This window comes from Neopsephotus bourkii, unplaced genomic scaffold (genome assembly GCF_033783945.1).
Source record: "Neopsephotus bourkii isolate Nb327-2 ecotype Australia unplaced genomic scaffold, CSIRO-AGI_Nbou_v1 NB_1792, whole genome shotgun sequence".
Classification (NCBI taxonomy): Eukaryota; Metazoa; Chordata; class Aves; order Psittaciformes; family Psittacidae; genus Neopsephotus; species Neopsephotus bourkii.
In genome coordinates, this window is record NW_026902266.1 from 12,061,569 (window position 1) to 12,075,939 (window position 14,371).

Sequence of the window (14,371 nt, forward strand, 5' to 3'; positions counted from 1 at the left end):
GTGTACAGAATGGCCAGCAGCAACAGGTGTCCTTTACTCATATATCGTGTGGGCAGAGCAACTATGAGTCAGACTTGCAGACACTTACACTTTGAAGTTTCCTGGTGGCAGATGGCTTGTCTGGGTGTAGCCTGCAAGCAGCTGATTAAGACATTCAGAGTTATTGTAGGAGAAACATGGACATGCAGTATAAGCTTTTTTCCCAAGCTAAGAAACAATGTCGGGTTTTGTTGTTTTTTTTTTTAGCAGTAGAATTATTATTTTAAAATCAAAATAAAAAAATAAATTGATTGTGACTCATTTTCAAATGCTTTGGATTGGTACATGTTTCATACAACAGCTGTGGCCATAATTCTTATCTTTTTTTATGAGTACATGAAGGTGATCGTGTTGATACTAGTCAAAATATCTGCCCTTCTTTGCAACTCAGACTACGCAAACTTTTGCAACTCTTCTTTGCAACTCAAAATTTGTATGGTTACCTACTTTTCACTTCCATTTCTTCACCAGCTGTGGGAAGGAATTTCTGAAGCCAAAAACCTCTGAGATTTACACATGGAACATTTTTTTCCTGTACGAAGTTGGGAGGACATGGGGACAGCACACTTACCACAGAACCGCCTGATTCCTCACACATTTTGTGAGATCTACCCTGCTCATTGCATAAATAGACTTGTTCTTCAGTCATTACGCTCCCAGTGCTTCCCTGTGTTGTACAGATACTTTCATATTTAAACGTCTTCAGGTTAGACTCCAAGTACTGTAACCCAAATTTACCATAAACATCCGTAAACCTTTCAACTTCAGGGCCCAAAATATCTCAAAATAAGGTCAAATTGTTTTGCATATTACGATCCTTATGTGATCCTCATTCCTGCTGACTCATGCTTGTTTCTACCTTCAGTTATTTGTCTTGAGCTCTTTATCCAGTAAGTTTATTAAAAAATAATACACCTGAACACCTGAGCCGTGTCGCTACACTGAAGGGCGGACATTTCCGAGAAAATTTCTGATAGGGATACACCGCCAGCAAACTTACTTATCGGGTTTCATCTTTGCACCAGCCTCTCGACGTTCTGCTCTCAAACCAAAGTTTTCTACATTAAAGCGCTTTTTGAAAAGGAGTTTTGAAACGAGCGCTTGAGAAAGTGGCACTCGCGGGGCGTCCCGCAGCCGAGACGGGCTGAGGAGGGTCGAGGCGGCGCGGCCCGGGTGGCCCCCTCCTACACCGGCGTCGAGACATGTGACAGAGCGACTTCTGTCCTGAAGCTTCCGAAGGGGAAGCGGCGGGAGAAGGCTTCTCTCCACTCCTCCGGCTCCCGCTGAAGCCACGGCCCCAAGGGGGAGGCGCCGTCCCTGCCACCGTCACTCTCGCAGGTGCAACCACGGGAGCGAGCAACGCCGAGAAGTGCCCGCAGAGGCTGCCTCCTCCAGGAAGAAACAGTCCCCGCCGCTGGGCGGGAGTCTCCTCACTGAGGTACGGACAGGGCGCTCGTTCCCTCGCCCCGCCCCGCCCAGTCAGGGCGACCGTTAACGGCCCCCCGCGCCGCTCGCCCCCCGCGCCAGAGCTGGGCTGGGCTGGGCTGGGGCGGGAAGCAGCCCCCACCCCAACGAACCCGCGAGCAGAGAGGCGGGGGTCGTGTTTGTGGCTGGCGCTTAGCCCGGCCCAATGCTGCACCCTGCGCCCGCCGCCCCCCACCTTAGTGCCCTCCTTCCGCCAGCTGCCGGCCCCACCTGCTGCGGAGCCGCCCCGGGCCCTAATGCTGCCGCCCAGGAAGCAGCGGGCCACCCCGGTGGGGCCGGGGACGCGGCAGGGGGGCTTCTCCTCTCGGGGGCCGTGGCGGCCATAAAGGGCCGGGGAGCGGGCGGCGCGGCACTGCGGTATCGGGGCGGCCGGCCGGCCGGTGGGGGAATGCGGCACAGGGGAGCGGCGGCATCTGGCGGGAGCAGCTCCTCCCTCCCGCCGCCGCCGCCTCCTTCTCCGCCGGCAGCGGCTTCTGACAGAGTGTTTCCATCCGGCGGGAGCGCCGGTGGCGCGACCCACCCCTGCCCCAGCATGGCTTTCCCCGGGGCACTAGGTAAGTCCCGAGGCAGGCGGCAGCGCCGTGCCGGCCTGGCCCGGGATAGTGGTGGTGACCTTGGCAGCCGCCTTAGTGGGAACGGACCCGAGGCGGCCGTGACCGGGCTCCTGCGCCTCATGGCCCGGTCGGGCCGCAGCTTCTCGCGGTGGCGGGATGCGGCTCCCTGCGCTGTCAGCTGGCTATACGGGAGGGGGGGGTGGTGGTGGTTGAAGGCGGCGGCGGTTGTCGTTCTTGTTTTCATGGCGTGTGCTCATTACATATTCAAGCTCATTACATTCCTGATCAATAGTTGCTTTTAAAATAATCATTCCATCATTTTATTTTTTTTTAATGCAGTATGCTTCAATGGCTTTCTTCTACAAAGGTGCAGAACCAAAGAACAACTAAGCAGTCTTTCTGTGAGAGTGGTTTAGGAAAAGAGCATTTGCTGGTTGCTGGATGGCATTCATACCCCCTTCCTATCCCATCAGTATGTCTAGTTGCTGCTCTCCCAGTTGCTCACCTTGGGTAAAGGACAGCATTTCTATAGAGGGATACTGGATACAAGATCCTCATCGCTTTTGCAGTTCAGGATGGCATAGCTTGCATGAGTATTGTGTCAAGTGCCTCATGACTATTTTAGGTTTATTAAGCTCATTTCAGTGACATAAGCTAGCAGTGATGTGGGTGAACCTACCTTTCGAAGTGTTTTGCTCCCTGGTCTCACATTTGTTTGAGTGGGGAACATGAGATCAGGTTCTGTAAGAAAGAAAAAATACCCAACACTTTGGTCTTGGTAGAATACTGTACTTGTATCACTTCATTTTGACTTCGGTATGACTGTAAAGATTTAAAATATAGTATGATTGCTTAAGCAATGTGGTTCCGACTGCATTTTGTTTCTGGTTACAGTTCTCTAAGAGAAAGTTAACTTACGCTAGGCAAATGCTCAGCCAGTGATAAACATACAACCAATTGATTTTTCCTGGCTTAGCTAGTAGTGAAGATGTTTTGATTGCTGATTTAGAACCAGGAGAAGCATTATAATTCCACATTTTACTATTATTGCTAGCACTCTTAATGGGGCCAACTACCTATAATGTTCTTGCATGGCTGAAATGGCTAAAGTGGCCCTGTTGCTGGGAACTACATGTATGGCAGTTACTGTTGCTGACAACTGTGTTCACTGAGGTCAGTGGAAAGACTCCCATGACTTCATTGAGTTTTGAAATTGAGAAACCGAATCTAAGTTTGGATGCTTATGAGACATCATACTGGATTGTCATTGAATCATTCAGCCAAATATGTAGGTATTTTTATGTTTCTTATGTAGCTGTACTTGATTTTATGAAGACTTAATGCTAACTGCAAAACAATACTTTCCAGGCAGAAAAGCTGCAGAGTCAGATCCATAGTTCTTCAAAACCAGTGATGTTTTTCTGCTGTGATGTGAGGTAGTTTTTACAAAATAAGAATACAAAATAATGTAGATGATCCTTACATTGCCATATTTATGGGCCATTTATGGGCCAGTATATCTCTTGTCACCTTTTTATACTGTATTTGCTTTTAGAATAAAAGCACAAGTGTTCTCAAGGCAACTCTGAAAACAGGTGGACATTAATTAGAATCGTTTAGGCTGAAAACAACAGGATCACATATCAAAAGGATCACATATCAACATCTGAAACTTGCAGCATGCCTGCAGAAATGCTGTAGTGGGGGCCCTGATAAGTTATGCCTGGAGCAATTAAAAACTGTCATGCTCATTTTCAGCATACATCACTATGTAAACGAATACCATCTTATAAAATATGCTTGTGTTTTTGTAACCAAAAGATTGTGAAATGCCAGTTTTGGACCCAGACTTCACATTGTGACAGTGCTTGGATCCATTTGTTGTGACATGTTCATCGCTATTTTTAACTTTGGTAATAAGAATTTAATCTTATTTGTTACAAGCTCCATCATACTGAAGACATTCAAAAAGCTTTATAGTACATAATGAATAATGCTGGTCAGTAGCTTACAAAGCCTATATTTTTTTCCCCTCCAGAATGCTACCAGATATGTGTAAAGCCCATACCCTATCTGCTTCCCACATACAATTCAAAAGCAGGATACAAAGTACTGAAAACAAATGAGGGGGGAGGTGGGAGAAGTCACACCATATTTGCTCCTGTTGTGCAAGCATTTTACTTCAAAGCAGTTCCATTACTTTCTTATTTGTGGAAAGGATGGCGTGAGGTAGAAATGTGCAAACTGCTCTTCTAACCTGTTTGTGGCTCTCAAATTCATTCAAAGTCACTGGGCAACTGGGTGAATGTGATTTCCAAGTTCAGTACAAGTATGTACAGCTATGTATACGTTATATCACAAATAATATAGCCTGGCAATGCAAGTAAGTGGAATTTACTGGCAAATCTGTACGTACATATCTTAAGAATGTCTTAAAACCAAGAAGTGGCTGGTTCACAAATTGGCATGGCTACACAAGTAAAGATTCTTAGTGGATACCTATGGTTCTTGTGTACTGCATACTGGTTTAAATTGCGTGTAGCTGTTCTACTTTATTCTGCTTTTGCTCTAAGCTCTTAATTTTGATAGGTGTACCATGAACCGCCCCCCAGTCTCACACATCTTTATTCTTGTAGTTATAACTGTGTCAACTGTCTTCCTTATTAGCTGAGATGCCCAGACAGTTTCCAAAGTTGAACATCTCTGAGGTTGATGAGCAAGTACGACTTCTAGCAGAGAAAGTATTTGCTAAAGTTCTCCGAGAAGAAGACAGCAAAGATGCATTGTCACTATTCACTGTGCCTGAAGACTGCCCTATTGGGCAGAAAGAGGCCAAGGAGAGGGAGCTGCAGAAGGAACTGGCAGAACAACAGTCTGCAGAAACAGCTAAAAGGTTTGTTCAGTAGTTTCTTTCTTAGTGGAAAACAGTTTTTTAAATGGGTTTAAGTTAATATTGAAATAACTGGCAAATAACATCCTGCTTCTTAATACTTAAGGAGAAAGTTCAGCAGCAGGTATCAAGGGCACCTGTGTACTATCCTATACTGTGCAGAAGGTGTGGGGATGAGTCGTAGGGAGGTTGGATTGGTGAGGTTGTCTCAGCTGCATTTCCTGCAATAGCATGGATACTGCTCATGCAAGTTTAACAGACAGCATAGCTGGGTAGAAGTGAACACAACCCAAAGACTTGAGGCAGAAAAAGAAACACTTTCTGCTCCCCCCTTTATTCTAGTTTAATTTGGAAAACCAGAAAATTTTGTCACAGAGAAAATGACAGTGGCATGATGTTTCTTTTAGTCTCCGTAAAAATAGATGAAAGCAAAGACATCACATTTAACATCAAGGGAGAAGGTGAAAAGTGCCATTGGCATAATGAGATTATTTGTAGGTTTCCTTAACTCAGAGATAAAATCTAACCACTAGTAGTCATAAAAGCACACATCTTGAATTTTCTCAGGGAAAAAAAAAAAAGGCCAGTCCACCCATGAATGTAATGAAGCCAGACCTCCTGTGAAAGAGGTGGCCTTATCCTGGTATCAGGCTGTTCCAGTATCTGAACTTCAGTGGACTGGCTGGACTGTTCCCTGGAGTCACATGAGCTTAGCAGCAGTCTGACACCAAATGGCTTGGACATACACAGACTCTTCGAAAAGCAAGCAAACAAGGAAGCCTTTGAAAGTGATAGCTAAACACATGTACTAGGTTAGCTGCAGACAATCAGTTGGGCAATGCTTTGCATCATATTTCTGGAACAGAAGGGAGAAGCGTTAATCTAGTTAAGGTATGACACACTGACGATACAGGCTGAGATTTCTGGTCTTGAATTGTGCAAGTGTGTTTCCCAGTTGGCATGTTCATAGACATAAGCAAGCACAGAAGGGAAAAACTAGATGTTTTCATTCAAACAACTATTTGGTATCTATTTCCTCCTGAATTTAATAAGTTTCACTTCTAATTTAGGAAACTGTCTTACAGAAATATGTTCTGTCAAACTACCTCAACTTTTGTACCAGTTTAACTGTGGGAAGTGGGATATTATAAGTATGTTGTTTAGAAGTGGGAACAGAACAAGTATTCATCCCTGTCCTGTGGGACTGAAGTGTACTTCAAGGACAGTTACATGATTAAAACTTCTTTTGGTTTCAGTTGTATTTGATCCAACACTGCCTTTCAAGAATTTCATGCTGATTTCTAAGGTGGCTACAAGTACCTAAGAGAGGATGGAATTTAATCATAGGGTATTAATTATACCAGCACTCCATGTTCTTATTCTTAAGAATTTCACAGAATATGCAACTTCCAGAGAGTATTCCAGTATTCCTTTTTTTTCTTAGTGGTTTTACTGTCATTTTAACATTTTGGCATCTAGTTTATAAAACAAGGAACTATTTCCACAGTGTGAAAGTGATGTCACAACTAGTTTATAACATAGTTACTTATTGTATGAGTATTTAAAATACATTTATATAAATGTAAACTGAGTAAGGAAAATAAATTAATTTTTTGGAGATACTCCAAAACTTCACTTGAGATACTACTTCATGGAGAAATACAACATTTTTTTTTTTAGCTGATTTGTTGGAGGTACGCGTCTGTCACAGTTGCATCAAAATTTCACATGTAGTCATTCAGTTAAAGTTGTGAAAAAAAAGATGAGCGTGTAGCCATTCCTTAGGCAGTGTTTGGTGAGACTTGAGCAAAAGGCTAATATTAGTTATCAGAGTAATGTAACATAGCATGGCTTTGATACACAAGTCCATTCCTTCCCTCAGGGCACTAAATGGCTAAATTTGTAAGAAGAAAAAATAAACGTAGGGCATCTTACAGGGATTGTAAATAAATTCTGTCATACTGTGTTCATGTGGAGGATAAGTGCAGTTGTGTGTATCAGTGTCATGTGAAATGTCAATAGAAAAAAGCTACAAGCACAAATATTTTGTGGCTATTATTTTTTCCTGTGCTATGAGAGATAGCATTTGTAAAATTTCATAGGGGGTAATTTCTTTGCTGCAGTCAGTTTTCCAGTGTATTCAGTATTTTATACCATGGCTTATTTTTATGCTTTATACCGTGAATTTATAGGAAGAAAAGCTTCAAGATGATTCGATCCCAGTCTTTGTCATTACAAATCCCATCTCAGGAATGGAAAGCGCCATCGACCAATCCTGTTCTGTCTCCTGCAACACCAGTTGTTCCAAGTGCTTTTCTGCCAATTCAAGTGCCATACAATGTACCAGAGTTTCAGAGAGTTTCAATTAGTGGGGACTACTGTGCAGGGGTAAGAAACCTTTTTTATGTTGGGGGAGGAGGGTGAATGCCAAACCATGGGCAGCTAATGTGTATAAAGTGTGACATGACAGTGTGTGGCTCCCTGCCACAAACTGTAAATTGCCTTGTGAACCCATTAATTTGTAAAACAGTTAAAGTCAAGGTCAGGTCGTTTTATATTTTTTACCTATTGGATTTGGTTTTTTTATGATAAAAGCATAATCAGGCATTCAATAAATGGGTAATATACTGTAGGAGGAAAAAAATGTGTATTTTGCCTATTGTATTTGAATTCTGTTTCTGTCACTGGCTTCCTGAGACTTTGGGCAAGATCCATACTGTCAAGCCAGATACACTAATCTTTCTGGAAATGCAGTCTCCTTGTTACTGGTGTGGGTTCAGTTTGTTGCTAAAACTGCTGTTTTGTTTTTGTCAGTATTCATCTAGGCTTTCCTTTCAGGTTACAGTTGATGATTATGAACAAGCTGCCAAGAGCCTGGTGAAAGCTCTTCTCATTCGAGAAAAGTATTCTCGTCTTGCCTACCATCGCTTCCCAAGAACAACATCTCAGTATTTGTGTAGCATGCAAGATGAAAAATGGAGGGTTGAAGATGAAGTGTATCCAGGTGAATATCCTTGTTCTCTTTAAAAATGTAGAATTAAACCCATGCACTGCTGTCATTAAAGGTAAGTTGGATTTTTGGGATGATCTCTTCTGAGTGTCTTTGCCTCTGTAGTTTATTCTGTTAGTAAGTGGTGGAGAATTACTGATGGACCTGAGTTATAAATCCTGTGTCTAATCTGAAACTTTGAAGCTGTCGAAAGATAAAACCCCACACACTAGACGCTCATTGATATTTTTGTTTTGTTTGTTCGTTATTTTTGTAAGGAGTACAATTGTGTAGCTCCAGAAAAAAAAGCTATGTGGATATGGTTTAAAGTGAAGAGTCATTTATCCTGATCTTGGCATACTGAAATAAAAGGGATTATGAGCTCATCTTCATTGTAAACTGAAGCACGGTACAGACATGCCAGTTAGCAAGCCCTGAGTCAGTAATTTCACAGTCATGGTACACTTACCAGGTCAAGGCTGAAAGCTGTATAGTCGTATTTGTTGGGCATTCTGCCCAGTTTAATAAACCCTCATCACTCAACAAGACTTATTAGCTTGACTATATTCCCCACGATAAATGTCATAGGTGATATTTGTCGCTTAGGTGGGTTGTGTCTTGAAAGCTTTGCTTGTGCATTAAACTGTTGTCACTGCTAGTTTTGGATTTGTGTGTGAGGAGTAAACTTTGGTCTGTACAGATGTGCCACTGTAGATGTGTCCATATTGTTTTTTTAATGTATTCTAAACTATAAAGGGACATTTTAAATCAAGTACTCTCTAGCTCAGTGGTTTAAAGAGGGTAAATGAATTAACATGTTTTTCAAGCCTTTATTATGCAGAAAGAATGTAAAGAATATTGAAAACAGGAAAGATATTTTGGAACAGCTAACGAGATATTTTCAAGCTATTATTAAGTTAATAACTTATTTACAGTTATCATTTTTAAACTTTATCTCATTACACAGTGTCTTAATTGGCACAAATTTGAGCTGGATAGTCACAAACTGATACCATTCTTATTTCTAATATTGATACTATACATTCAGGTGCTTTAAGTGAATAAAAGGACCAGTTAATTATTTTTTTGTCTTGGCTTACCTGAATAGGTAAAAGAAGTAACCTGACAAGTCTGAGCCCAACAATGCGGTTCAGTCGACATAAATGTGGTTGGGGCACATACTTTGTGCTGGTTTCAGTGGTAAGATATTGTAGAAGCAGCATTGAAAATTCGCTAACATGAGCAATAGTGTTTAAGTGTTCACGTAAGCTGAATCTCCCAGAAGTGTGTGCATTTACCTGATTCTCAAAAAAAAACGAACCCCAAAATTGTTATTTTGTAAAGGGATTATAAAACTGCACTGAACAAATCCCAACTGTTCTTCTGGTACTTTATGATTTTGGTCATGATCAGAAGGCCAAGGGGAAAATTGTAGCTGTTTTTTTCTATCCCTGGCTTCTACACTTCTTGGTTCTACAAAAAAAAAAAAAAAAGAGTTTTATTTAAAAAAGCAAACAAAGACAGACCCTAAACACAAACAAACAAAACCCACAAAAAAACAAACCCCAACCAATAAAAACACAGCAAAACCAACCAAACCCAAATAAACCCTACAAGCCATCCACTGCCTTGGTCAGAGTGAGAAGCACTGAGTTGGAAGTTATTTCCTGCTCACTGGATTGTGAGAATGGCAGAGGTGAAGTAAGGCACAGCCTGTTCTTTTCTGACAGATGTTTCAAGATGAGAACAACTGCATTACTGTGTGCTTAAATACAAACTAACAAAATTACTACAGTGAGTCAGAAGGTGGAAAAAAATGTTGGGTACTAGCAACTGTTTTATTGTTCAAAAATCTCAACTGTACTTTCAACAATACTAAATTAAGTATTTCTGAAAACTTATTTTGAAACTTGTGCTGTCATACATGAATAAAAAATAGTATTAGATCTATTTAGACGTTGATTCAGAGAGCTCTAATATATGATATTTGAAATAAGGTAGGTACTTAGCTTAGAGAGGGACTGCAGTTAAAGCTTGTCAGAATAAAGCTGTGTTGTTACAACAGGTCTTTTATAGTAACTGAAAATGTGAATTTAATAGGAAAATTAAGATCTTTTTTAAATGAAACATTATAGAAGCAAAAGGTCCTTTTTGTAATTACTTTGCTTTTTATGCAAGCTATTTTCTCTAAATGTGATGTAAATTTATTTCCAGATTTCCATTCACCCCCAGAAGAAAATGAAGATCCTTACAATCTTGAGGATGCTCCAGACAATTTGGATTATGTTATCAAGATAAAAGGTGGCATTCCCTTTGTTTACGATAACAAAGAAATGATGGAACTCAATGAGCCTCGGAGTCTGCCATATCCTGACCTTGAGACATATACCCTTGACCTGAGCCACGTTCTTGCTCTTATTGCAGATGGTCCAACGTATGTTTCTTTCTTCTCTGTCCCTTCAGGCTGCTGGTTACCTTGTTTTAATACTTCTCACTTTTGCAATATCTAATTCCTCAGTATACTCATTATAAAGTACTGTTTTGTTTTCCTCTTAAGCATTACTTAAAAGTAAAAAAAGCCAAGTACAGATATATTTAATTTCTTTAGTTTATCTACATCGACTGTGGCAAAATGAGAAGCAGTTAACAGAGAAGCAAGAAATTGGCCAAATGTTCCCACTGGAGTCAGATCTCATCCAAACTTCTTGAGGCATGGAAACTGAAACTTGAACCTTGCCTCTCTTGTTTTGGCCTGTACTGAATTTGAGGGTTTTGAACAGTTGTCTGGAATCTCTTCATGTCTGTTCTACTCCTGCTGCATGAAGAGAAACCCTGCATTTGTAGAGCATACAGAACAGCTCAGAAACATAGATAACTCAGTCTGATTTGTTCCAGATGTGAGTTAACTGCTCATGTGTTGCAAAACTGATCCACACACGCACCATCAAAATAGGTCTGAAATTTCCCAGAACCGTCAAACTCCTGGGAAATCTCTAAAAACTAGAAACTTAACAACTCTAGAATAATCACTGACACATTTGTGACAAAGTAATGTCCTTGTCCAGTACATAATGAACATGTACATCCAGGTTTTTCAGTTTACTTCCCAGCTGAGGACTGGAACCATCAGGGTTTCTCATGGCCTCAACACTAGGAAAGGAAAAGAATCTACCCTTAGATGGAACAAAGCAGGAATCTGACTGTTGTTTGAACTATTTGCCCTGCCTGCCAGCGCTACATTTCTGGTCCTGCCAGTGGAAGATCATCACTTACAATGTCACAAGTTAGTCGCACCTGGTGCATTCTTTCCCTTTGACTCTGTGTCTGACACCTGCAATGTGATTTGTCTTCCTTGCATATTGATAGTGACAAAGCAGATGGGCTGAACAGAACTGCCCCATTCCCTAAGGGCTTTTTCAAGAGCAAAGCCTATGTTTCTGTCAGCATTATCAGCACTGCTGCTCCAAATCAAAGCTAGTTTGATTATGCTTTGTTTATGGTATGCAGTGGGGAAATGCATTTCCAGTTTCAGCATGTTATATTCCAAGAGACAGATACTGAGAAGATAAATGACAAGGAGGAAGAAGTTGAAACACAAGTCATAGTGAAGACCCTTCTTTTTGCAGCTTTTGTTAACAATATTTATCAGGGAGCCTTAAGAAGGGCCTTGGAGGATGTTAGAACACCCAGCACCTTTGTGAATGCAGGAGCAGTTATCTACTCCTTTCACTTCTTCAGGTTAAGCTTTTGCAGGGTGATTCACATTTCCTGGTAAATACACACAAACCAAAAGGGAAGAGTCCAGTAATCCTGGAAGTAAAGAGCATAAGCTTTTTATATGGTATTGTTTTCCTGTTTGCAGCAAGTGCTTTCCTGCCATTTATGTCTGTCACACATGGAGCTGCTTGGAGATCAAGAACCCATTACTCTAAACTTCACTGTTCTTTAACTGGTGAAAGTCTCACCTGTACTCCTCAGTTTTTCAGTGTCTTGAATAACAGAAAACCCAACAAAGACTTCCTTCAGTGGGCAAATGTGTTTTGATCAATATCAGATACAAAGAGACTGTGTTTGAATTGGACTTTCAAGTGCATGATGGGATTTGTGTCCCACTAAGGAGACACTGTTGACAATAAAGCAGAAAAAAGAAGGCTGTTACCTGACTAGTGTTACAAAAATATTGTAGATTCACTAAGAATTGACAGATGGTGAAGGGAAAAAAACATATCATTGGTTAAAAATAGAAAGAGAACCATAACACAAGATGAAAGCAAAGACAAAGTAGGCAAGCAGAAACAAAAATGCATGATTTTTTCAAAGAAGAACAAAAGAAAGTATTTTAGAAAAAAGGTATTTCTACACAATATATGTGTTTTAAGGCATAACAAATGTAAGTGTACTGGATCATAGCTTGGCTTCTTATGTTCGCATTGAAAAAGCAAATAACCTGGGGAGTTGTTTGAATTTTTGTTGTTTTTGTGTTTTTTTATGATACCCATAGTGATCTGTAGTCTGGATTCCTGGTGGTTTGTTATATATGAGGTGATCTGCTCTATTGAAGGTATAGTTTCAGAGTTGTAGCAGTTGAAATCACATTTGATTACAGGCTTTATGCTTTCTCTGTTCATCATTATTGAAAAAACTGCATTATATGCACAGATGCAGTGATAAATACTTGGACTACTTAAAGGACATAACAGTTCCGTAGAGTTCTGTTTGAGGTTTGGTCTGAAATCATATTGGCTATCGATCACTAACCAGTAGGATAAGAAGAATGGATTTATCTTGGTCTTCATAAAAAAAAAAAAAAAAGAAATTGTGAAAACTTTCAAGTTCTTTCTGCACTTAAAATAGAAATAGTTTTAAGTTGACTTTTGTGTTTTCTTTTACAGAAAAACGTATTGTCATCGGAGGCTTAACTTTTTAGAATCTAAATTTAGTTTACATGAGATGTTAAATGAAATGTCGGAATTTAAAGAATTAAAGAGTAATCCCCATCGAGACTTTTATAATGTGAGAAAGGTAAGTGTGGGAAAAGGGTTAAAGGCATGCCACTGTGAGTAGGAGTTACAGCAATTTTGCTTTTCTTGCATGAGGTGTAGATGATATACATGAAGTGATGTGTGTATAGCACTCAATTGAACTACATTATTTTAAGAGTATTAAAATTGCTCTACATGGGAACATGCCAGGAAAATGAACTTGAATGCAAGTGGGTTAATTGGATTAGGCTAAATGAATCTGTTTTACTTATCCAGAATCAAAGGAGCTTAATTGTATGTAGATTGCTTCAAAGGAGGGAAACAGAGTTAATCAAATAAAGCTCACTTCGATTATGAATAGAAATATGCACATGGAGGTTCAATTTATTTTAATTAATTCACTTGAAGTCAGTCAAATGCATTTTCCTGCTTTCATGTAGGTAAGTCATACTAGACTGTAGTAGGAACAGCTGTATAGGTTTTGGGTGAAAATTTAACTTCATATGGAAAATAAGCATTTAAATATGTGTAAAAATTAAAAAGACCTCCCACAGAAACTGAACAGAGGGTTTGTGCTGCCATCAGTATCTGGTAAAAAATGTCTATGGAATCTGAAATAAGTTATTTGAGTTACATTCTTAGCTGTCTCTAAGATATGCTGGGGGTGTAATTAGGAGACAGGTAGGGGAATGAGGGAGCTGATTTAATTTCCTGATGTATTCACACCCAGGGGAGCTGCTTTCTCTTCAAAGCATGGAAGCACCAGTGTTAGCCTGCTTCTGTTTGCTTCCCTTTCTTGAACTTAAGAGGAAGTTAGTGGGGAGAGAATGCTTTTTTGATAGGTGAGATTTCTTCACAAAGCAGTAATTGTGGCTGGTGTTTTTAACCACTTCAGACTCATTTTGCATTGTTTCTATGTGCAACTGGAATACTTGGTCCTTATGTTGTAACTTCAGGGTTTAGATCGATACTTCAATCTGTTTATGTTTTAATTAGTGTAATTTAATTAATTACACCAAGAAGTCATTTTTGCTTTTTCCAGTAGTGTCCAGTATGCTGTCTGCTGAATGTTTGCCACTGTTGTGGTAAAAACAATCAAATACAAAATCTGCTAAACACAAGTGTTTGATGGATGTACTCCTGTCTATCACAAGGCTAGAAGCAGATGGTTGGTAGGTAAATTTCTAATGAATTTCACACTTTTATCTGTTAAGTGTATGAACAGGAGGATCTATCAGCTAATTCACTTAAAGCAGGAGTCAAGTGGCAGAGGCTTGACTCCTAACTTGACAGTTTTCTTGCATAACCCTGGAGAAGGTACTTACCATACCACATTCAGAAAAAACATTTCCCTAGGTGACGGACATTAATAATAAAACATATGGTGATGGGGAGGTGTGAAGGACAGAGTTGTGGATCAGGTAACTGCCTT

General features: G+C 40.3%; 1 protein-coding gene across 5 annotated transcripts in view; it reads left to right on the forward strand.

The window, feature by feature from the left end:
- The first annotated feature begins 1,341 nt into the window (after positions 1 to 1,341).
- The window catches only part of AMPD3 (adenosine monophosphate deaminase 3), a 35,160-nt gene continuing 22,130 nt past the window's right edge, over positions 1,342 to 14,371 (forward strand). Inside the window, exons 1-6 of one of the 5 annotated variants that reach the window (XM_061380441.1) lie at positions 1,342 to 1,477; positions 4,746 to 4,971; positions 7,161 to 7,356; positions 7,807 to 7,972; positions 10,172 to 10,391; positions 12,850 to 12,979. In XM_061380441.1, coding sequence (XP_061236425.1) covers positions 4,751 to 4,971; positions 7,161 to 7,356; positions 7,807 to 7,972; positions 10,172 to 10,391; positions 12,850 to 12,979 — 933 coding nt within the window. In that variant the 5' untranslated portion in view covers positions 1,342 to 1,477; positions 4,746 to 4,750. Of the gene's footprint in view, positions 1,478 to 1,592; positions 2,079 to 2,330; positions 4,308 to 4,745; positions 4,972 to 5,077; positions 5,134 to 7,160; positions 7,357 to 7,806; positions 7,973 to 10,171; positions 10,392 to 12,849; positions 12,980 to 14,371 lie in introns of those variants that run through there. The other 4 variants (XM_061380440.1, XM_061380438.1, XM_061380442.1 and 1 more) reach the window with 4 other exon arrangements.